We start from the raw sequence: 24,479 nt of genomic DNA on the forward strand, positions 1-24,479 counted from the left end.
GTAGAAGGAATTGTTACAAAGAGGAAATAAACCTACATTTCTATAAAACTACCAAATGAAATGGAATATAAAACATGATATGGTCCCAGTGAAATTTAGTCTTTTAAAAGGCATAAAATATAGATTTTTTTAATGTAATTCTTTACTTTGCACTTATTTAAATGTCATATGGAAGAAAAGTGATTTATAATTATATATCATGGCTAATAGTTTCATCAAAATTATAACAATAATACAGTTGTAATTATGTTAAAAATTTAAGAACTTAAGTATTTTAATTGTCCTGAAATTGGTGTGTTAGTCCATGCTTATTAAAATGCATAAATTAAGTGCATTTACATTTAATGCATTTACAATCATTTTGTTTACAGAAATTTTCCTGCTAAGTGGATCTGCTCAACCACATAGGATTGGGATTTCTAGCTTAGAATTGGTAAAAGTTCACATTGCAGACTATAATGATTAATTTCTCTAGAAACCTTAGGTTAAGATATACATCTAAATTGTCAGAGAAGTAAAATATTTTACTTAGAGAAAGGGGAAGAAAAAGAACCATAACTTGGAGCATACAATAAACATAAGATAAAATGCATGCATGCTGTGCTAAGTCGCTTCAGTCGTGTCTGATTCTGTGCAACCCCATAGACGGCAGCCCACCAGGGTCTTCCATCCACAGGATTCTCCAGGCAAGAATACTGGAGAGGGTTGCCATTTCATAAATAATAGCAAAAGATCATGATCATAGAAAACTTAGGATGTACTCATCTGTGTGAGTGTGTGTGTGTTCTCACATCACCCTCATAATAACCCTATGAAGCTAAAAGAGGTTAATCATACAGTCAAAGAGAAGCAGACATAGGAACCACCTATCTGTCTAGATATGTGTATGCATGCTGAGTTGTGTCCAATCTTTTGTGACCCGCATGGACTGTAGCCCACTAGGCTCCTCTGTCCATGGAATACGGCAGGCAAGAATACTGGAGTGGGTTGCCATGCCCTCCCAGGAGATTTTCCTGACCCAGGGATCAAACCTGTATCCCCTATGTCTCCTGCATTGGTAGGCAGATTCTTTACCACTGAGCCACCTAGGAAGCCCCGTCCCTTTGGATACAGACTAGCAAAGCCCACTGTATCCTTGGACTTTGCATGTGTAACAACCGATAAATTCCCTTTGCTTAAACCATGATGGGTCTTCTGTCACTTGACACAGAACCAATACAAAGGCTCATTTTTATTTGGGAGTCTAAACAATGCAAGAAAGAGCATTCTAAAGTGAATTTCACAAATAACAACAACAACAAAATTAGTATGGCCATTAACTTCAATGTCTTTCCTATACCGCTTACCAGCACAGTTTGCTATCAACACTGAAATAACATTGAGTGGTTTGAATTTCACCTCCCCTCCTCTCCTTTCCCTCCTCTCTAATAGAGCTGCTTAATGAGTAGTGAAAAGTCCCAAAAGGTGAATGAGAAAGAGAATGGGATAATCAATTCCAAAGGAAGTAAATGTCTTTAGATCTAATGTCAAGTCCTATATAGATGGATGCAATAAATATCTCTGTGTGTACTTTTGTTGTTATTTAGTCACTAAGTCGTATCCAACTCCTTTGCCATCTCAGGGACTGTAGCCCGCCACGTTCCTCTGTCCTTGAGATTTCTCAGGCAAGAATACTGGAATGGTTTGCCATTTCCTTCTCCAGGGGAATCTTCCCAACCCAGGGATCAAACCCAAGACTCCTGCATTGGCAGGCAGATTCTTTACCACTGAACCACCTGGGAAGCCGAATATGTTTAGTAAAGGCAAATTTATAGTCATAGAAAACAGATCAACGTTTGCCTAGGGCTGAGGGCAGGAGTGAGGGAACTTCTCAGAGTGAGAGAAATGGTCTAAAGTTGGATTGTGATCATAGAGATGGCTGCATACCTCTACAAATTGACCAACACTTTTTTTAATTTAAGGGTGAAGTTTGTGGTATATATATTATACTTCAAAAATCTGCTGAAAATTAAAACGTTGTCATAATAGCTCTGAAATACTAAATCTGATCGTTGTTTGATTTCACTTAAGGCAATTAATAAATTATTTGGGCTTTTGAACAACCAGCTTCAGTACGTTAAATTTTAGCATTTACATAGACTGCTGAACTAGAGCATTTTAAAGTAAAGCGAAAATAGGAGAGGTCTGGCAGCTTGAAAAGGCTTGCTATTGAAGATGGCAGCTGAGTAAGAATGAGCTGGATTATTTGCTAAGGGTCCTACAGTGTGACACTGGGACGATAACTACCACTCCACATACTAGTAGAGAAATCTCAAAACAGCAGCCGATTTCCCAAGGGATCCTATGTCATGATGAGGAAGGATTACAGGAAACTTCTACTAACACTTTATTTTCCTTCCTGGAGCTCCGGGAGAGGTTTCAGTAACTCGGTGGACAGGTCAATGGCTACTTACCCTATAGAGTTACCCACAGCCTTCATTATAACTTATGCCTTGCCTACTCCTTTTAAAACCCTCTTTCCTTTTGTCAGAGGCTTGTAAGTTTTGTGTTTCCACAAGTTTGCAACTCTCAGTTGAGTTTGGTTTGTGACCTGGTAGTTATGTTAACTGAAATAGGACATCACACCAAACATGTCTTCAAAGGAAACCAACTATAAGAAAGCCAGGAATAAGACCGATTTGGCCAAATCAATCCCATTCTGGATATAATTTAAATGAAACAGAGCATTTTTTGTCACAAAATGGACAGACTTAAAGCTAAAATATATGAAAAGAAAGCTAAATTATTCAATAATGTTTTAAATTACAATTATGTTTGTGGAGCAGATAAGGAAAGGAATTACTTAGATAATTTAGGCTCTTTCCCAAGATACCAGTTTTGTCTCAGTTATCTTGATATTTCAGGAGAAAAAACAAATTGGCGTAGATTGTGCTAAAGCTGAAAATTCTTCTAATGGTTTTGCATATGTACAAACAATGTAAGTGAAGTGTGTTAGTGTAGAGTTTAACATCCTAGAAACAAGCAGTTAAAAAAGGTACTATCACCCTTAACATTTTCCCTGTAGAGAAAATTATTAGATGGACAGAGCATGCGGCCACCTGACAGATAGCCATCCGCTTAGTTTGTACTATATTCTTTTTTTATGTTATCTAAAAAGAACATTATTCCAGATATTTGGTATCTCAACAGGATTGAGTTTCTCTGGCACTGAACACTTTTTAAATAGATATCAGTCACTTGATTTAAAAATTCATGAGCATTTTAGGATGTGAGAAAGGATATTTTATTCCTGATTCTTTTCTATAGTGAAAGATATAAGAATATCTACAGGGGCTTTAAGACAACATTATTCTTTTAACTAGTTTCACTTGGTACGTGTCAATACCACTGCTAGTATAAAAAATGGAAGTCTAATACAATGTGAGTTTTCTTATATGCCAATGTGGTTTATTGTCTTTATATGCCAATGTGTTTTATTATTTCTATATGCCAACATGTTTTATTTTAACACATATACCTCTGAACTATCACTAAATAATTTAGTGCACTAAATTTAGCTACTAAAATAATAGCTCACCTAGAAAATCTCTCAGGGAGGTCACTCTTTAGCATTACTCCCACTGATCCAGTGGATTTCTATGTTAGTATAAATTGCTATTTAAGATCTAATCAATTCTCATATTTCACCGATGAACCCATAATAATATGGCCACCAGAAGCAGAAAGAGGCAATAAAGGACTCTTCTCTAGAAGCTTTAGAGAAAGCACGACCCTGTGTACACCTTGATTTTGAACTTCTAGTCTTGATAACTGTGAGAGCGTACATTTCTGTTGCCTTAAGCCACCCAATTGTGTGGTAATTTCTTACAGCAGCCATAGGAAATCAATGCAAGTCTTGTCCTTTAAAATCCCTAAGTTCATTCTTTAGTCATTAAGTCAATAGACAAGAGTTATTGGCCTTTCTTAATAAGAATGAAATAAGAGGGACTTCCTTGGTGGACCAGTGGTTGAGACTTCGCTTTCCAGAGAAGTGGGTGTAGGTTCGATCCATGGTTGGGGAGTTAGGATCTCACATGCTTCGCAACCAAAAAATCAAAACATAGAACAGAGGGGCTTCCCAGGTGGCGCTAGTGGTAAAAAAAAATTCACCTGCAATGCAGAAGCCGCAGGAGTCGCAGGTTTGATCCCTGGGTCAGGAAGATCCCCTGGAGGAGGAAATGGAAACCCACTCCACTATTCTTGCCTGGAAAATCTCATTCACAGAGGAGCCCAGCAGGGTACAGTCCATCAGGTTGTAGAGTCAGACACAACTAAGCAACCGAACATGAATACTGGACCAGATTCAATAAAGACGTAAAAAGTGGTCCACATCAAAAAAAAAAAAAAAAAAAAAATCCTTAAAAGAAAAGAATGAAGTTGGAGGCCAGGATTATAAGATGTGACCTTCTGGCTTTCAGTTAGAACAATTTTTTTTTTTTTTTTACTGAAATCTAGTTTTCAAAGTTGGTAACAGCATTGCCAATGTATAGGCAGCAGATTGTCTTCATTATGAATAGTCTATTTTCTTTTCAAGAAATGCATGCAATTATTTAAAATCGGGTCTATATAGAGGCCAAAAAAAGTCATTTATTAATGGAATTCCATCACTTTTTAAAATCACAAAAAGTCAAAAGAGATGATAACCCAGCATCAAATTTAAAATAAATTTCCCAAATAAATACGACTATTATATAAATATAAATCTGTCTGTTCAGTTCAGTTCAGTCGCTCAGTCATGTCTGACTTTTTTTGACCCCATGGACTGCAGCACATCAGGATTCCCTGTCCATCACTAACTCCTGGAGCTTACTCAAACTCATGTCTATCAAGTCGGTGGTGTCATCCAACCATCTCATCCTTTATCATCCCCTCCCCCTCCCGACTTCAATCTTTCCCAGCATCAGGGTCTTTTCCAATGAGTCAGTTCTTCACATCAGGTGGCCAGATGATTGGAGTTTCAGCTATTAATGTGTCTATTAATCTTTGGCAACAGCTTTTTTAATTAAAAATACAGCTACTTGAATGATAAAGAAATTTATGATTTTTACCTCTAGAGTCAAACTTAGTGATATCAGTAACTTACTATGAGGCCTTTATAAAACATGCTATATCTTTATTCTATCACGGTCTAGACTTAAAAAATATAATTTGGGGGGAAAAGAATAATGATTTCTAATAAAAAAAAAAAAAAACACATTTAAATAACCAGAAAATGAAGGGGAAAACTTATAGTAGTTATAGCTTAATACTGAATAGATTTTTAATTTTGTGACTGCCATCATAAGCTGCTTTTTTAGGACAGAATTCTAGATATTGAAATTACTCCTGTCTTCTTCCACATTTTTAGGGCTCAGTTGTTAGAAAGCAATTTCTGCCAAGGTCAATTGTTTTTCATATTTTTAAATTTATTAATGCAGCACGTGGGATCTAGCTCCCTGACCAGGGATTGAACCTGGACCTCCTGCATTGGGAGCTCAGAGTCTTAGCCACTGGACCACCAGGGAAGTCTTGAAAGTGATTTCTTTGTTGACATTGCTGTTGAAAGCCATTTCCTTTATAATCTTACCCCTAGCCTAAAGTGAAAATGGGTGGGAGGAAGTGAAATACAACTATTGAAAAGGGCCATAAAATTAACTGTCATAGCAACAACCTTCATCATCACAACAACCATTATCTTAAGTGTTTGCCACATCCTAAGCACTGTGCTGTGCTGTGCTGTGCTGTGCTTAATCACTCAGTTGTGTCCAACTGTTTGCAACCCCATGGACTGTAGCCCACCAGGCTCCTCATCCAAGGGAATTCTCCAGGCAAGGATACTGGAGTGGGTTGCCATTTCCTACTCCAGAGGATCTTCCCAACCCAGGGATCAAACCCAGGTCTCCCACGTTGCAGGTGGATTCTTTATCAGTTGAGCCACCAGGGAAGCCCAAGAATACTGGAGTGGGTAGCCTATCCCTTCTCTAGAGGATCTTCCCAACCCAAGAATCAAAGCGGGGTCTCCTGCATTGCAGGCAAATTCTTTACCAGCTGAGCTACCAAGGAAGCCATGTTAAGCACTAAACTAAGTCATTTTACATGGATCATCTCAATGAACACACCCTAAACACTTTAGGGCCTATGTCTGCTGTTATCAGATTAAACAGGAGGGCTCTGAGACCCAGTGAAGTTAAATGAAAAGACTTGTCCAAGTTCACACAACAAACTGGTTGTATAAGCAGAACTTAGACCCAGTCCCTTAGTGTCCTACTTGCCACAATAATTTAAGAGAAAAACATAAGAACAAAAATCATAATTCTATTAAGAACATCCACATTTTATAATTTAATAGGATGTGAGCGTTACATTATCCATCCAACATTTAGTTCACTTTTCTGCCTAAATTCATTTGAGAAGTGTTATACTCTACTCTTCCTGGGTAGATTATCTCACTGTGGTCAGTTCTGCAATTGAGGTAAAAGGGAAAGAACTTAATAGTTCATGTGAGGGGCAGTTTATTATTTTCCTAAAATTTTAGCTGAAAATAATACTGGTTTTATCTAAAATATGTCAGAGTGACCAGTTAAAAAGACCCCAGTACAGTCAATCAACTGTTTGTTTTGTCTATAGAGTAATCCCCAAAAAGACATTTATCAAATTTTATTACTGCATTGATCTAACCTATGTCTATTTCTGTGTGGGAACTGTGTGGAAAACTCAAATGCACTGGATGGAGAATTCCTAAGTTTTTCTACTTGATGGGCTCTTTAGAATTGATTTAATGCTTCTAACTAAAAAATGGTCCTCCTTTCTCTAGGCAGATTGCCCTCTTCAAATTTTAAGAATGAGTATCAGATGACCCTCCTCGTCATAGACCATGAATCTGGATTTAAAGCTCTTCATCCTAATGATTCCTCAGAAAAGGAAAGCAAGACAAAGTCCGAGGTCTGTTGTCATTGTTGTCATTGTGGTTGAAATAACAACATTGGAATAAAGTAAACCCTCAGATGACAGTTCTAGGCATATCCTGACTATATTGAAAGTTGAAAATAATAATAAATAAGGAAAACCTTTTTTTCCAGTTATAATTTCCAAAGACAAATGCCAGGGACTGATTTGTGTCCTTTCTGCCTCCAAATTCATGTCAAAACCCTAACCCCCAATGTAACTGTATTTGGAGATAGGGCTTTTAGGAGGCAGTTAAGGTTGTGAGGTCATAAAGGTAGTGTCTGAGAGCATCGCTGCTCTTATGAAAATGAGGAAGAGACCTTTCTATTTTTCTCTTTGCTCAAAAGTATTCGGAAGGGAAATCATGTGAGGACACAGCAAGAAGGTGACCATCGGCAAGCCATGAAGAAAGTTCTCACTAAAAACCAATCATGCTGGTACCCTGATCTCTGATTTCTAGCATCCAGAACAGTAAGAAATAAATGCTTGTTGTTGAAGTCACCAGTCTATGATATTTTCCTGACTAAGATAATTAACTATTTAAGAGGGCCTTAGAAAGCATCACAATGAACAAAGCAAGTGGAGGTGATGGAATTCCAGTTGAGCTCTTTCAAATCCTGAAAGATGATGCTGTGAAAGTGCTGCATTCAATATGCCAGCAAATTTGGAAAACTCAGCAGTGGCCACAGGACTGGAAAAGGTCAGTTTTCATTCCAATCCCAAAGAAAGGCAATCCCAAAGAATGCTCAAACTACCGCACAATTGCACTCATCTCACATGCTAGTAAAGTAATGCTCAAAATTCTCCAAGCCAGGCTTCAGCAATACATGAACCGTGAACTTCCAGATGTTCAAGCTGGTTTTAGAAAAGGCAGAGGAACCAGAGATCAAATTGCCAACATCTGCTGGATCATGGAAAAAGCAAGAGAGTTCCAGAAAAACACCTATTTCTGCTTTATTGACTATGCCAAAGCCTTTGACTGTGTGGATCACAATAAACTGTGGACAATTCTGACAGAGATAAGAATACAAGATCACCTGACCTGTCTCTTGAGAAACTTATATGCAGGTCAGGAAGCAACAGTTAGAACTGGGCATGGAACAACAGACTGGTTCCAAATAGGAAAAGGAGTACGTCAAGGCTGTATATTGTCACCCTGCTTATTTAACTTCTATGCAGAGCACATCATGAGAAACGCTGGGCTGGAAGAAGCACAAGCTGGAATCAAGATTGCCAGGAGAAATATCTATAACCTCAGATATGCAGATGACACCACCCTTATGGCAGAAAGTGAAGAGGAACTCAAAAGCCTCTTGATGAGAGTGAAAGAAGAGACTGAAAAGTTGGCTTAAAGCTCAACATTCAGAAAACGAAGATCATGGCTTCTGGTCCTATCACTTCATGTGAAATAGATGGGGAAACAGTGGAAACAGTGTCAGACTTTGTTTTTTGGGGCTCCAAAATCACTGCAGATGGTGACTGCAGCCATGAAATTAAAAGACGCTTACTCCTTGGAAGAAAAGTTATGACCAACCTAGATAGCATATTCAAAAGCAGAGACATTACTTTGCAACAAAGGTCTGTCTAGTCAAGGCTATGGTTTTTCCAGTGGTCATGTATGGATGTGAGAGTTGGACTGTGAAGAAAGCTGAGTGCCGAAAAATTGATGCTTTTGAACTGTGGTGTTGGAGAAGACTCTTGAGAGTCCCTTGGACTGCAAGGAGATCCAACCAGTCCATTCTGAAGCAGATCAGCCCTGGGCTTTCTTTGGAAGGAATGATGCTAAAGCTGAAACTCCAGTACTTTGGCCACCTCATGCGAAGAGTTGACTCATTGGAAAAGATTCTGATGCTGGGAGGGATTGGGGGCAAGAGGAGAAGGAGACGACAGAAGATGAGGTGGCTAGATGGCATCACTGACTCGATGGACATGAGTTTGAGTGAACTCCGGGAGTTGGTGATGGACAGGGAGGCCTGGCGTGCTTGGATTCATGGGGTTGCAAAGAGTCAGACATAACTGAGCAACTGAACTGAACTGAACTGAAGCCTTAAAATATATCAGAAAAATGAATAAATTTTTAAAAGTTTTCTATTTGCTCTAAACCCATATACATTTACCTGCAGCATGATCAGATTGATAGAAATTAAACAGGCAGCAGAGAAGGTTTCAATTAGGGCCAGTAGTCATAACAGCCTTAACAACCTGCACATTTTTATTGATCATTTCTCAAATATGTTAACTTTAACAAGCCATTTTACCAAGAGTAAGTTAATCACAGCATTAGCTGGAATGGCTCACACTGGAAAGGCTGAATGAGTGTTCTCAGATGCATAATTAGAAGTAGGTTGTTAAATATTTTTCAACTAATTCTGAGCTCCAAATAAGTGAAGACCACTGGTACTTCATAAAGAACTTATGATCTGCCTTTTCTATCAGAATCAAACAAAAATTTTTATCCTAGCTACAGTTAATTTGACCCTTTATGCTACAAATATACTGGCAGAAAGCAAACTGGATCCCCTTCTTTCTACCAACAGATCCCCTCAACTTTGAGTTTTGCAGAACATATTCAGACACTATATTTCCAAACTTTCCTTGCAGCTAAAGAGGCTAATAGAATGGGAGCAGAAATGATATGCATAACTTCCAGCTCCGATTATTATAAGGAACCTGCTTGCCCCCCACCCTCTTTTCCTTCCTTCCCAAGGGCTGGTGAGGGTAAGCTGCCTTCACCTATGTATCTGAAATCATCCTCCCAAAGGATGACAGAGTAACAAGACAGAAGAAACCTGGGTGCCTGGGTATCTTCATGAAGCAGAGTCAACCACCCACCCTGGACCACCTGCCAAGGTCTGCACTATAAGAAAGAGAGAAGTAAATTGTGATGTGTCTGAGACACTGTATACTGAACTTGTGTTTAGTCCTCTAAATAATGTGCATATCTTACAGTTCACGGTGTGTTTCCACATGCTATGGCCTAGAACAGCCACCATTATTCAACAACTATTTTTTAAGTACAGATTTTGTGTTAGCCTTGCACTAGGCTCTGAGCACACAACTAAGCCATGAACACAAAGTCCCTGAACTCATGAAACTTTCATTACAGTAATGGAGGAAGACACTTTCATTACACTGATGAGAGAAGATAACAAACACAATAATTTCAAGACAGTAACAATAATTTAAACTGAGGGTTCTAGACTCAGATTTGCCCCTTTTATATCCAGACTTTGCCATTTATCCCCTGTAACGGCCAGCCTCCAAGAATGATTCCCACTCCCCTACACACACACACACACACACACACACACACACACACACACTGAACCACATCTCCTCATTTATTGGCCCTTCCCTTGAATCTGGGCAGCCTCCATGACTTACTTTCGACCCACAGAAAGAGGCTGAAATGATGCTGTGTAACTTTTAAGTTGAGGTCATAAGAAGGCCTTCAGCTTCCACCTGAGTCTTACAGAAAGGAGACTCACTTTCTGCTCACCCAGAAAGGAGTTAACTACAGTGTAAAAAGTTCAACTACCTGAGACTGCCAGGCTGAGGAAGCCACATGGAGAGGCTGCCTGGAGAGAGACGCCTGGCCAAACCCTGGCTGACGTAGCAATCCCAGGGTGTAAGAGAAGTCATCTTAAATGTTCAGCCTAATCAACCCTACAGAGGACTCCAGAAACCTTCTGACTGAGAGACCCCAAGTGAGGACCAACCAGCTGAGCCCAGTCAACTAACGGAACCAAGAGAAATGACACAAACTTAAGTCACCAATAAGGGTTATTACATAGCAGAAGCCAACTGGATCACCAACTTCATGAATTAAACACATTTATTAATCTCCCTGTGCCTCTGTTTTCTCACCTCTAAGGTTCCTAAATCATAAGGTTGCTATTAGAACTGAGTTCATCTGGAAAGTACTTAAAACAATGCCTGGTTTGTAATAAACATTTAGTCAATGTTGGCTACTATTCGTTATCATCAATAAATAAAATATTGATGATGGGACAGAAATGTTCAGAGTGGATACTCAGGAAGATGACTTTAAGCCTAGACCTGAAAATAAGCACTCCACCATCCAGAGAACCAGGGAGGAGCCTCCAGACAGACAGGTGCGAGGATGAGGCACCTGGGGTGGCAACAACCCACTGTTTTTGAGAGACAGAGGAATGACCAATGTGGTTGGAGGGTGGTGAGCAAAGTAGAGTCATGTAAGCCATGATGAGGAATTTGAATTTTATATTAAACACAATGGGAAGTTTTGAGGGATTTGGGAAGAGGAATGACTTGAATCAATCTGTTGGAAGAGGATTTTAGAAAGGTGAGGATGGAGGCAAAAGGATCCCCTAGAAGACTTCTGCAGTCATCTTAGTAACAGACTTTGGTGATTTGAACAAGTGTTTAGCAGGGGAGATAGGGAGAAGAGGGCAGATTTAAGGATGAGTTCCTTGAATGAGTGGCCCTTGGGCTGCCCATCAGTTTCCCATAATAAACTGAGATTTATTTTAACAAGGTCACTTTGGAACTTACATTACTTTAACCCATTAGACAGAATTCAAACCATTATACCCAAGGATGGCTCAAATCTACCTCATTTTGTATAGGACAGGCTTCAATTGCAATAGATTCTTTATTACTAAATACTGGATAACAAAATATAAGTGTTTCACTCATTTCCTATTATTCAAATAAGAAAAGTAATTCAAAGCAATATTTCTGAGTAGAGGAGCATTACAAGATAAATCAGTTTGCAAGTTCAAGTGGCAATGCTGTGGCTGGCCACTTATGTGAGCCTGCACAGAATTTATGTAGAGCCTCCTGGGTTCTTAGTCCCTTCCAGTTCTAAGAGGCTATTCCTTTGGGGCTCTGTTTTAAAATTCTACACTACCTGGAAATATTTTATGCTCATGAGGTCAAGAGTCACACTCTGAGTACTTTTTTGATGGTCCAAGGAGCTAAACTACGTGACTCATGACTCTTGGCTCCTCAAGGTTCAAAGTACCTGCCACAGGATGTAATTACACACAGATAACCACCAGAAGGAAGGTTTGATTGTAATGCCCATCTTCTCTTAATCTGACAGGCAGGGGGCTGACAGTGAGTTGGCCTCTTTGTTTTATCACCATCGATAAACCGTATTAATCCAAAAGAGAGGGCATATGTGTATACATATATGTATATTCACTTTGTTGTACAGCAGAAACTAGCACGATGTGGTGAAGCAACTACCCCCCCCCAAAAAAAAGTGTAATGCTTTATAGGTATCATTCATATACTACTTAAGATTTATTCTTTTTAGGAAAACTTGGGATGTTTTGCTCAGGCTTTATATGAAGATATGGAAAAGTCATCACTCAAGCAGGTTTTTCTAAAACTTCACTGTTATTTGTGGAAAGTCTCTGGCACACATTACTATTAGGATTTCCATTTCATAGATTCACGGATATACAAGACAAACTTATGGTTACCAAAGGGGAAAGCGGGGGAGAGATAAATTGAGAATTGGGGATTAACAGATACACACTACCACATATAAAGTAGATAAACAACAAGAACCCACTTTATAGCACAGGGAACTATATTTAATATCTGATAATAACCTTTAATGGACTTCTCTGGTGGCTCAGACAGTAAAGAATGTGCCTGTAATGTAGGAGATCTCAGTTTGATCCCTAGGTCGGAAAGATCCCCTGGAGAAGGGAATGGCTACCCACTGTAATATTCTTGCCTGGAGAATCCCATGGACAGAGGATCCTGGTGGGCTACAGTCCATGGGGTCACACAGAGTCAGACATGACTGAGCGACTAACACACACACACACACACACACACACACAATAACATTTAATGAAATAATCTGGAAAAGAATATATAACTGAGTCACTTTATTGTATACCTGAAATATTGCAAATCAACTACACTTCAAATGTAACTTAAAAAAAGATTTTCATTTCACATAGCAGTTCTTCCTTTCATGATGACAACAGAAAGGAGAGATTCTGTTGATGCAATGGGAGAATGGAGGTTAAGAACCTCATATGGCACCTGAGAGGAGAGTTGCTCAGGTTTTCCTCTCTTCTTTCCTAATACTGAGCAGGTCTAATCAAATAAGTCAGCCTTAGAAGACTTAGGAGGACAATCAACTTGATTTGTGAGAGTTTTACCTCTCACTATCTAAGTTTCCTTCAGCTCACTTGCTCCTTATGGTAGACTCTGTCCTTCACATGCTCAGGCTTGGTTGCTGTCAGAGTTACATTATGGAGCACATGGAATATAAGATTAACTCTTGGGTCTAAAAACCATGATGGGTCTTTCTTTGGACTTTACTGTTGTTTTCCAGCTTTAAACTTTAGTGTTATAGCACTGGATATACAATTCATCGAATTAAATGTGAAGAGGAGGGGGAGGGTAAGGTGAACACCAAGAGAACTTATGAATACTGATCATAAACATTGCTAGGTAGGAAAAAGTATGAAAAAGAATGTATATACAGTATATTTATAACTGAACCACTTTGCTGTACAGTAGAAATTAACATAACATTATAAATTAACTATCCTTCAATAAACTAAATTTTTTAAAAAAAATGATGCCAGGTAAAGATAATAGCATCACCATCACTGATGTCCTCCGTTAGCCACCAGTCTCACTCACTAGTGCTGCGTGCACTTTGGCTGCCAAATATAACAGGCCAGCATCAAATTATAAATTATAAATTCAGAATGAGTAAGGGGAGAATGCAGTACTTGGATGCAATCTCAAAAACGACAGAATGATTTCTGTTCGTTCCCAAGGCAAACCATTTAATATTACAGTAATCCAAGTCTATGCTCCAACCAGTAACACTGAAGAAGCTGAAGTTGAACAGTTCTATGAAGACTTACAAGACCTTTTAGAACTAACACCCAAAAAAGATGTCCTTTTCATTATAGGGGACTGGAATGCAAAAGTAGAAAGTCAAGAAACACCTGGAGCAACAGGCAAATTTGGCCTTGGAATACAGAATGAAGCAGGGCAAAGACTAATAGAGTTTTGCCAACAAAATGCACTGGTCATAACAAACACCCTCTTCCAACAACACAAGAGAAGACTCTATACATGGACATCACCAGATGGTCAACACTGAAATCAAATTGATTATATTCTTTGCAGCCAAAGATGGAGAAGCTCTATACAGTCAGCAAAAACAAGACCAGGAGCTGACTGTGGCTCAGACCATGAACTCCTTATTGCCAAATTCAAACTTAAATCGAAGAAAGTAGGGAAAACAACTAGACCATTCAAGTATGACCTAAATCAAATCCCTTATGATTATACAGTGGAAGTGAGAAATAGATTTAAGGGCCTAGATCTGATAGAGTGCCTGATGAACTATGGAATGAGGTTCGTAACACTGTACAGGAGACAGGGATCAAGACCATTTCCATAGAAAAGAAATGCAAAAAAGTAAAATGGCTGTCTGGGGAGGCCTTACAAATAGCTGTGAAAAGAAGAGAAGCTGAAAAGAAGAGAAGCGAAAAGCAAAGGAGAAAAGGAAAGATATAAACATATGAATGCAGAGTTCCAAAGAATAGCAAGAAGAGATAAGAAAGCCTTCTTCAGCGATCAATGCAAAGAAATAGAGGAAAACAACAGAATGGGAAAGACTAGAGATCTCTTCAATAAAATCAGAGGTACCAAAGGAACATTTCATGCAAAGATGAGCTCGATAAAGGACAGATATGGTATGGACTTAACAGAAGCAGAAGATATTAAGAAGAGGTGGCAAGAATACACAGAAGAACTGTACAAAAAAGATCTTCACAACCCAGATAATCACGATGGTGTGATCACTGACCTAGAGCCAGACATCCTGGAATGTGAAGTCAAGTGGGCCTTAGAAAGCATCACTATGAACAAAGCTAGTGAGGTGATGGAATTCCAGTTGAGCTAATCCAAATCCTGAAGGATGATGCTGTGAAAGTGCTGCACTCAATATGCCAGCAAATTTGGAAAACTCAGCAGTGGCCACAGGACTGGAAAAGGTCAGTTTTCATTCCAATCCCAAAGAAAAGCAATCCCAAAGAATGCTCAAACTACCACACAATTGCACTCATCTCACACGCTAGTAAAGTAATGCTCAAAATTCTCCAAGCCAGGCTTTAGCAATATATGAACCGTGAACTTCCTGATGTTCAAGCTGGTTTTAGAAAAGGCAGAGGAACCAGAGATCAAATTTCCAACATCCACTGGATCATCGAAAAAGCAAGAGAGTTCCAGAAAAACATCTATTTCTGCTTTATTGACTATGCCAAAGCCTTTGACTGTGTGGATCACAATAAACTGTGGAAAATTCTGAAAGAGACGGGAACACCAGAACACCTGATCTGCCTCTTGAGAAATTTGTATGCAGGTCAGGAAGCAACAGTTAGAACTGGACATGGAACAACAGACTGGTTCCAAATAGGAAAAGGAGTACGTCAAGGCTGTATATTGTCACCCTGTTTATTTAACTTCTATGCAGAGTACATCATGAGAACGCTGGGCTGGAAGAAGCACAAGCTGGAATCAAGATTGCTGGGAGAAATATCAATAACCTCAGATATGCAGATGACACCACCCTTATGGCAGAAAGTGAAGAGGAACTCAAAAGCCTCTTGATGAAAGTGAAAGAGGAGAGTGAAAAAGTTGGCTTAAAGCTCAACATTCAGAAAACGAAGATCATGGCATCCGGTCCCACCACTTCATGGGAAATAGATGGGGAAACAGTGGAACACTGTCAGACTTTATTTTTCTGGGCTCCAAAATCACTACAGATGGTGACTGCAGCCATGAAATTAAAAGACGCTTACTCCTTGGAAGGAAAGTTATGACCAACCTAGATAGCATATTCAAAAGCAGAGACATTACTTTGCCAACAAAGGTCCGTCTAGTCAAGGCTATGGTTTTTCCTGTGGTCAGGTATGGATGTGAGAGTTGGACTGTGAAGAAAGCTGAGCGCCGAAGAATTGATGCTTATGAACTGTGGTGTTGGAGAAGACTCTTGAGAGTCGCTTGGACTGCAAGGAGATCCAACCAGTCCATTCTGAAGGAGATCAGCCCTGGGCTTTCTTTGGAAGGAATGATGCTAAAGCTGAAACTCCAGTACTTTGGCCACCTCATGCGAAGAGTTGACTCATTGGAAAAGACTCTGATGCTGGGAGGGATTGGGGGCAGGAGGAGAAGGGGACGACAGAGGATGAGATGGCTGGATGGCATCACTGACTCGATGGACGTGAGTCTGAGTGAACTCCAGGAGTTGGTGATGGACAGGGAGGCCTGGCGTGCTGCGATTCATGGGGTGGCAAAGAGTCGGACACGACTGAGCAACTGATCTGATCTGAAGGGGAGATAATACTCACTTAACAAAATAAGTTAAAATTTAATAAAATAGAGTCAAATTCCAATAGTCTTATAAGCTGAAGACGGAAAGTAATCCATCAATGGCACGTGATACAGTGGTAATGATGGTCAATGGAGAAAGAGGTGTCAATTTGCATGCAAGGTCAGCATATAGTTGAACTGGTGGTGGTTACCATCAAACAAAGAAAATAACACATCTGGAGGTATTAATTATCAGTGAAGAAACAAGGAGAAAATTGGCACCTTTGCCAATTTGCCAGCATGTATGCCTCTTGGACAAATAGTAGGGAGTATGAGAAAAGGATTAAAATTCAAATTTAAAGACATATTTTTCTACTCCCCTGGGAAAGAGAATGTGATGGAAGATGAAGGCAGTTCAAAAGAAGCCTTGATGTTTTTCCTCTCATAAAAAAAGGAAGCGAATTATCCCATCCAAGTGCGACTGAATCAAATTTGAACTTCCTGAAAATTTATCAGTTGATAAACCAGGATTTACGTTCAAGGATACATTCCACGTCTAATCTTCATTTTACTACTCTTAGAGATAAATTTTCCTTAGCATTGAAATCTTTCAAGGATAGCCTTTCTTGCAGAACAAATTGTTAGAAGTGTGCAACAAATTGGCCAGATGTCTTTGGGGGCATAAATTCTCTCTTAAAAGTAAGGTAAGAACTTTCAGTTAACTACCTCATGCTCTCAAACCACTGGTTTTCTCTTTAGCTCTTTGAAACTCTAATGTTGAAAGGATTTCTCTTGTTATCGAAAGAGTTAATACAGTTTCTCAAAAATGCGTCTCTTCTCACAGAATTATAGTTTATATTTTGGGAGAATCTGGCACAGTTTAAGTTACAGCTTAACTGATTTTCTTGGTAGAATCCAACAATAAGTCATTCCCCCCCCACCCACCTGTCCCTAAGTGTTTATTAGCAGGGTAGACACAAAATGTCAAGAGGAAAAGGTATTATTCATGTTAATCTATTGTCTTCAAGACTGCACATCAAGGTACCTAAATAACAAGCCTTCTTCATAGCTTGCTCCCAAACTGGTAGCTATCACTTAGAGAGTTTTTACAAATACCCCAAGTTCATTATCAATCCACTCATCCTTCCCAGTCTAAACGTGTCACTGCGGGATAATTGGACTTAATTCTTACTTATCTTTAAAAAAAAAAATCTAATTACTAGGCGCTTGCATACACATACACACACATAAACTCAGCTTGTGACATGAAGCTATTTTGATCCTTTCTAGAAATTGCTGTTTTTAAGAAATTGATATTTATTGCACACTTTCAGACTTAGAAAATCAGACAGCAGAAATCTATTCAGTTGTATATATCACTATGATTGTTATTATCCCACAAACAGTCTCAGTAGTTTACCAGCTGAAGTGAAGCAGAAAACCAGACCCTCTCCCTCCAGTAAGAAAAGGACTCCAAGTAAAATCTTCTGAGCTTACTAGCCTTGTATGTGGTAAATCCATAGTTCAAATTCTTAATTATCATCCCATTCCAGAGCCCAAATAAATAATCTGTGGTTATTTTGCATATATCTCAGTATCTACACACACACACACACATATATACACATGTTTCACAAAGTATTGGTCAATGCCCATTTTCACATAGCTCTTTTAGTCTAAAAATAACTTTTAACTTTCATGTCTTACCAAGACTGAGAAAAGGGAGGGTAAATCAAAGAAATCTAGTTTGGGAATCAGAGGGGAAACATTTAACAGGCCTGTTGAGTGTTCTCTTAATGCTGTCTTGGATCTCAGATTAAATTATTATACTTTCTGTGTTGTAGGGCTGGGTCATTTGTGCATGAAGACAAAGGCAACTTCAACTTGATATTTCTATCATCCCTGCTGTGGGAAGAGTCCTTTTCCTGGTTTATAACATCAATCACTCTCGTAATAAATCTTGGTAGTGGATATGGTCATTTAAATCTCCACCTGCACAAACAACAGAAAATAAGAGAGCTCATAAATCTCTACACTGGTGATTAACAAATTTTGGATCCTGGGCAAAGATATTATGGGGGGGGTCTCCCTAATTCATTAATAAAGGCTGATTTGCTGACAATCTGTTTAGTTTACAGCATAGGGGGAAAGCAAACAAGACCTTGCTAACAAAACAAAACGTTAGAGGTTAGTGAATTCCCAACTGAGCCCAGGATTAGAGATACGGTATCTCAGTTTAGCAGAGGGGTACAGATTCCCAGGCAAAAGCTCAGAATCCGCTCTTACATTCTGCTCCAGCCCCTCAACTTCAGTGCCTAATTCCAAGGAAAGAAAACCTGGAGAAGAACTAGCAAGAGAGATCCATGCCTTCTGTGTCTCTGGTTTCATTTCATCGATGTCGTTCAATCACTCGATTTCTGGTCCCCTTGCTTTTCTACTTACTCCTTGAATTTTCTTCTTCTCCAGGAAAGATGGTCGGGGCTGGAGTTAGGGGTAGAAAAAAGAACCTTTCTGAACTGGATAATATTGCTCAATGTTTTGTAATGTCAGCCTTACAAGCAGAACCCCGCTACAGCCAAAAGAAGGAGCATTGGGAGGGAAGAAAGCACAAGACATCACGGGACCAATTGATGTCTGAGGCAACTAACATTTTAAGACAGTATTAAATGGATCTATAGAAATTAAGGGGAAAGTTTTAATTTCATTAAGAAAAGATTATCAACTAACAAAATACTTTCCATAAATCCATGTTACTCTATCTCATTTCCCCCCACGCCCCCTTAAATGTGTGTGTTGTGTGTGGGTGTGCAATGGTTATGTCTGGTATGTACACATGGGCAATTCCTTGATATCTTTAGTGACCAAGCGCAAGTGGATTTTTTGGTACTTTCTCTGTCATCACCCTAAAGATCCTATAAAGCACCTACTGTCTTAATTCGCCGTAGTTAAGGTGAGAAGATATCTCGGAAAAGCCACAGTCTTATAGTGTTGGCAGGAGGTGGTGGATTCGTGTCTAGATTTTCATTGGTGTTTTCTGTGAAGAAGTGGGGAGCCGGGGGATGAGATCCGTGGGTTTAAGGCCCAGAAAAAGCAGAGATGTGGTCGTTTTCCTAAAGTTCTCAGACAGAGTCAGCTATGACCTCTTAAGAAGGAAAGCCGGCCTTAAGAGATGGGCCCCGGGAAAGGAGCTTGGGTGGGCCCCGGTGCTCCCTGGTTCATCCCAAAGTGGGAGAAGGTGACTGGTATTCGCGTCCTGCGATGGAGTTGGTTTCCATTACAAGTTGGAAATCAGGGGCCGTGCGTGAGAGTTTCCCTCGGGTTGTGAAAGGGGTCTAACAGCTCTGCCGGGGCCTGGCAGGCCCCTCCCCTGGGCGGCAAGGATCCGCCTCTCTATTCCCCAGATAAATTCCTAGTGTCCACCGAATTCCTCCGCGCTCTCTCACAATTCTCTCCGGCCACGACTCCGGGGGTGGGGAAACAGCGCGTCGGTTTCCTGCCCGCAGAAGCCCTCGCGGCTTCTCCTCCCGACACTGCGAAAGGGAAAGGGGTGTGAGACCCAACCAGACCCCCACCTCCCGGCTCCCCAACCCGAGGTGGCCGCCTCATACTCCACATTCGGGGGCTCATTGGTTTCGAGGTCTCTGTCTCCTCTTCCCTCTCTCCTCTCTCCCTTCCCTCTCTCTTTCATCCTCTCCCCCAAACATGTCCACCGGCTCCCTGAGCGATGTGGAGGATCTTCAAGAGGTGGAGATGCTGGACTGCGACGGGCTGAAAATGGACTCGAACAAGGAGTTTGTGACTTCCAACGAGAGCACCGAGGAGAGCTCCAACTGCGAGGCCGGGTCGCCCCAGAAGGGCCGCGGCGGCCTGGGCAAGAGGAGGAAGGCACCCACCAAGAAGAGCCCCTTGAGCGGTGTCAGCCAGGAGGGGAAACAGGTTCAACGCAACGCGGCCAACGCGCGCGAGCGAGCCCGGATGCGGGTGCTGAGCAAGGCCTTCTCCAGGCTCAAGACCACCCTGCCCTGGGTGCCCCCGGACACCAAACTCTCCAAGCTGGACACGCTCAGGCTGGCGTCCAGCTACATCGCCCACTTGAGGCAGATCCTGGCCAACGACAAGTACGAGAACGGTTATATTCACCCGGTCAACCTGGTAAGTTTTCGGGTGTGGTGGCGGCGTGTCGCCCCCCCGCACCCCGGACACAGCGCGCCCGCAGTGGGTCCCCGGTGTGAGGGTGCGCGCCGGACTGGGACCCGCGCATCTTGGTCACCGCCAGCCAGTGCCTCTAGGGGACCGTGCGGGCGATCCCCACATGATCCTCGGTCTCTGCCTTCCAAGTTGCGGAACGCGGTGATTTATGCGAGTGTTTGACGTGGCAGCCCAATTAAGAGTTTGCAAGCACGTTGAGCTGGCAAAGAGGAGGGATCCCCCACACTCGCACCAGTGCCTTCAGGGCTGGTGCCGGACAGAGGACACGGAGGAGATGCTACGCGCTAAGGAGGCATTTTAGTAATCCTCTTATTCTTCCTTTAGCTAGAGTAGAACTTGATCTCCCTCCTCCTCTACTTCTTGTAAATAAAAACATCCCACTCTGTTTCTTTCCCAAAGTTTTCCATACGTAGAACTTTACATATGAACACATCGTGCCCCCCATAACTGTCACCTAAGTCCTCAACTGTTTAAATATTCTGCACTTTTCTGTCGATGATTAACACTTTTGAATCTCAGAAGTTTTAGCAAATATCAACATAATCAGTACATTCTCACGACTGTTAATGTAATAAATAATATTAAATAGGTCACTCTCCTTCAAGATTTAAGAACATGTTACTTTTTATCTTAATGCTCATTGAACCTAATATTTTTCTCAAAGGCATTTTACTGTTTAAGAAATGTATTTTCATTCCCTCTTTGCATTTGATTTAATTTTAAGGGTTCCGGGCTCTAAAGAAAAACAAAAACTAACTAGCACCTTTGTTTATATATGATAAGAAGGAGACGTTTTCCTCTTAAAAGTCTTCTTATCAGTCAGCACTAGGGAGACAGGTTTGAAGGTTTGAGTGGTCTCTCTGAACTGGTTTCAGGAGTGGTGGGGGGGGGGGGTGGATGGGAGGGGGTTGCAAAACCATATTTTGCTATAGAAAGTGTTTTTCCTTTCACTAAGAGTCAAGTTTTCTTGAGTAAATAGCTTTTAAAAATCTGGACCTAAAATGAAAGCAGTGCCTTCATTTACAGCTGTTGCTGCCTTCATCCTTGATTAAGAAACCTTAAGCGAGCTTTATTATAAATGTCAGGAAGAAGGGAAGAGAAAGCTGTGTTTGCTCAGCCTTATAGGAAGACAGTCTGAAAATTCGCCTGGATATTCTTTTATTAACATTATTTGTTTTTAAGAGCTGGCGATTAATTTCGAAACGGTGATGAAAAGCCCGCCTTTGTGATGGAATGAAAGTTAGAAGTAGGGAAATCCCTGGGGGGTGAAAGCGAGAGGGCTGGGAGCCTGACCAGGGCCTCAGAAGAGCCTGACCAGGGCCAGAAGGGCGCTTCACCTTGAACCCGATGCCCAGCGGTTCGAGATCCTTCTCGGTTTCCCTGCTCAGTCTCACCGCGGCATCTGCCGCTGGGCTGTGCTTCTTCTCTTGGGTTTTCACTTCGAACCTAGTGTGAGCCCCTCTTTGCTCTATCACCTCGAGCTGTGACTTGGCGCCAAGGCCGCTTTCTACTTTATCCAGTCACAGGGCGCATTAGGTCACAGAGTGAATTGCAGAGATAACGGGTCTCTCCAACTTACCGCCTGCCGCCTTTACTCTGGTCTCCGGCTCCGGCCTCGTCCCACCCCTCCTCCACGGCCACTTACCTCCTCCACCCTCTTCTCTCCTGCAGACGTGGCCCTTTATGGTGGCCGGGAAACCCGAGAGTGACCTGAAAGAAGTGGTGACCGCCAGCCGCTTATGTGGAACCACGGCGTCCTGACCTTGGAGGTGCGAGTCTGGGAAAGGCGCGCTCCCGAGGGGAGCGGGCCCCGGGGAAGGCGACCCTTGCCCTCCCCGCTCTCTGTCTCTGCTTCCCCCTCGCAGTTCTCCTCTCCCTGTCCCACCCCGCGAGAACACTTTACAGCGACGAGGAGATTCGTTTCCAAACCAGAGAAACATCAACTGTACTTACAACGATTCCCATCTATTTAACTTTATTAACTTCTACCGTGAATGACTCTGCGAGCCTTGCTGGTCCAAGTGCAATATGTAATTATAAATATATAAATAGATAATAAGAGCCTATCAATGTGTATCTTTTGTACAATATGTTGTAAAATGTAGATCATAGAATAGCTGACTTTGACAGTCACATTTATAAAGTAATTCACTTAAAGATATATTTTTTTCAAACAAGTTTTGCTACTTTCAAAAATAAATCTTTCTTTATATTGCTAAAAGCCCTGCCGTTTGGTGTGATTTTTGGAAAATATATTTGGAATAGAAAGGTGGGGAACCATAGGGGTAGGTCAATAATAAAAGTGGTCCTTTTGAACTTCAATCCAAACTTATTTGAGAGATAGAAAAAGATTAAGTACGGTTTCCACCATGAAGGTGCAAATCATATTTTGCACTGAAACCTCAAAAAGAAACGAGTCTCAAGTTTGCAGATTACTTTTAAGACAAATAGAAATATTGTAACTAAACAAAGAAAGGGAAGGATTAAAGTTAAGAACAGTCATACAATTCAAGAGAAAAGGAAAATCTGATTTTCAGGTACCCCACAGTGTAATTGCCAACACAAGCAGGAAGGTAAAACCCACATTCTATAACCTTCCAGGTGCAGACATGAACCCACGCAACCCAGAACTGCAAACGAGTGAAGCAATAAAGGGAGCGATGAAAAATGTAAATGCCATACCTCTGGAATGTGTTCTACGATTTTCGAGGGGCTGCAACGTGTATCATATAGTTTTCTTAATAATTAATGAATTACTTCTAACAACGCGCATGCCTGCCTTTCTGTTACGTTAGCCAGTGCATTCAGCGCCTCTCCACGACTTCCGGCGGACTGGGTTTTAATTTAAACATCTTCCAGGCTACGGAACAGCTCGTTGGGGAAGATTAAGTTGAGATAAACAGAGAGGCGAGTCCGAGGAGCCTGGGACCGGGTTCCCTCGCTGCCCCAGCGCAGCCCGCGGCGGCCGATGAGCCAGATGCCACCGGGGCTGTTTAATGTTCGGGGTTATGACCGCAGTGTTTACAAGACGTCTTCGGTTATTTATACTGTTATTCCTCGCAGAGGGCCTTGAAACTTCCGCTTCATTTGCTCTTTCTTTTCGATTTTTTTCGCCCTTTTCTCAGCTCGATTTGGTACCTGGAGTAAGAGCTCCCTTGCTCCTGCCCTTACCTCCATCCAACCCCCAAGGCCGCTTAGTGGTGTTGCCCTCAACCCAGCCAGAGGGGAAGGAACCGGGGATGCTCTTGACCTGGGGAACCGCTGTACAGGAGGGACGTTCTCTCCCAAAGAGAGTTACCATGTTAGCATCTCCGTTCTCGAGGACTGGGAACGCGAGTGGTTCCTCATCCGCGTGCCTGTCACTTGCACTCTCAGGGTATCAGGCTTCCCTCCTCCTGGTTTCCCCTCTCCCTCTACGTGACCTTCAAGAGATCATTTTAAGCTCTGGCCATCTCCACCTTTCCCACATTTGCTTCTACCAGAGGCACAGTCGACTCTTGACCTGCGGATCCAGAGTTCAAGTCAGAGATGAGTCCCAAAGTGACTCAGTTGTTTGTGTTCCACTTCAGCAAATTTTCCGAGCTCCCACTGACGATTTTACAAAGCGAATATTCAAAATTCTGAGCACTCCAGTGCTATGTGGCAGCCTTGAGGGGAAGGGGCTTTGGGGGAGAACGGATACATGTACATGTAGGGCTGAGTCCCCTTAGCTGTTCACCTGAAACTATCACAACTCTGAACACTGTTACTAAGCTATACCGCAACACAAAGTTTAAACATTTTTTTTTAATACAGAACACTAAAAAAAAAAAAAATTCTCAACGCAGGCGGCCCCTGGAGAAATGTCGGCTTGCTCATTCTATAACAACCCCAAACCGCAAATGAATTTGTGACAAAGTCCTCCTGCCTCCCACCAGCCTGTGCTTTCAACCGGAGGCCTGAAGTTGTGCACTGTGACACAC

At 41.4% G+C, this 24,479-nt stretch overlaps 1 protein-coding gene across 1 annotated transcript; it reads left to right on the forward strand.

Annotated features, from left to right (window-relative positions):
* The first annotated feature begins 19,760 nt into the window (after window positions 1-19,760).
* On the forward strand, window positions 19,761-22,734 carry TCF21 (transcription factor 21). Its single transcript, NM_001014899.1, has 2 exons — window positions 19,761-20,460; window positions 22,189-22,734. The coding sequence occupies exons 1-2, from the start codon at window positions 20,011-20,013 to the stop codon at window positions 22,276-22,278; spliced, it is 540 nt and encodes a 179-aa protein (NP_001014899.1). The 5' UTR covers window positions 19,761-20,010; the 3' UTR covers window positions 22,279-22,734.
* Window positions 22,735-24,479: the final 1,745 nt, after the last annotated feature.

This window comes from Bos taurus, chromosome 9 (genome assembly GCF_002263795.3).
Source record: "Bos taurus isolate L1 Dominette 01449 registration number 42190680 breed Hereford chromosome 9, ARS-UCD2.0, whole genome shotgun sequence".
NCBI lineage: Eukaryota > Metazoa > Chordata > Mammalia > Artiodactyla > Bovidae > Bos > Bos taurus.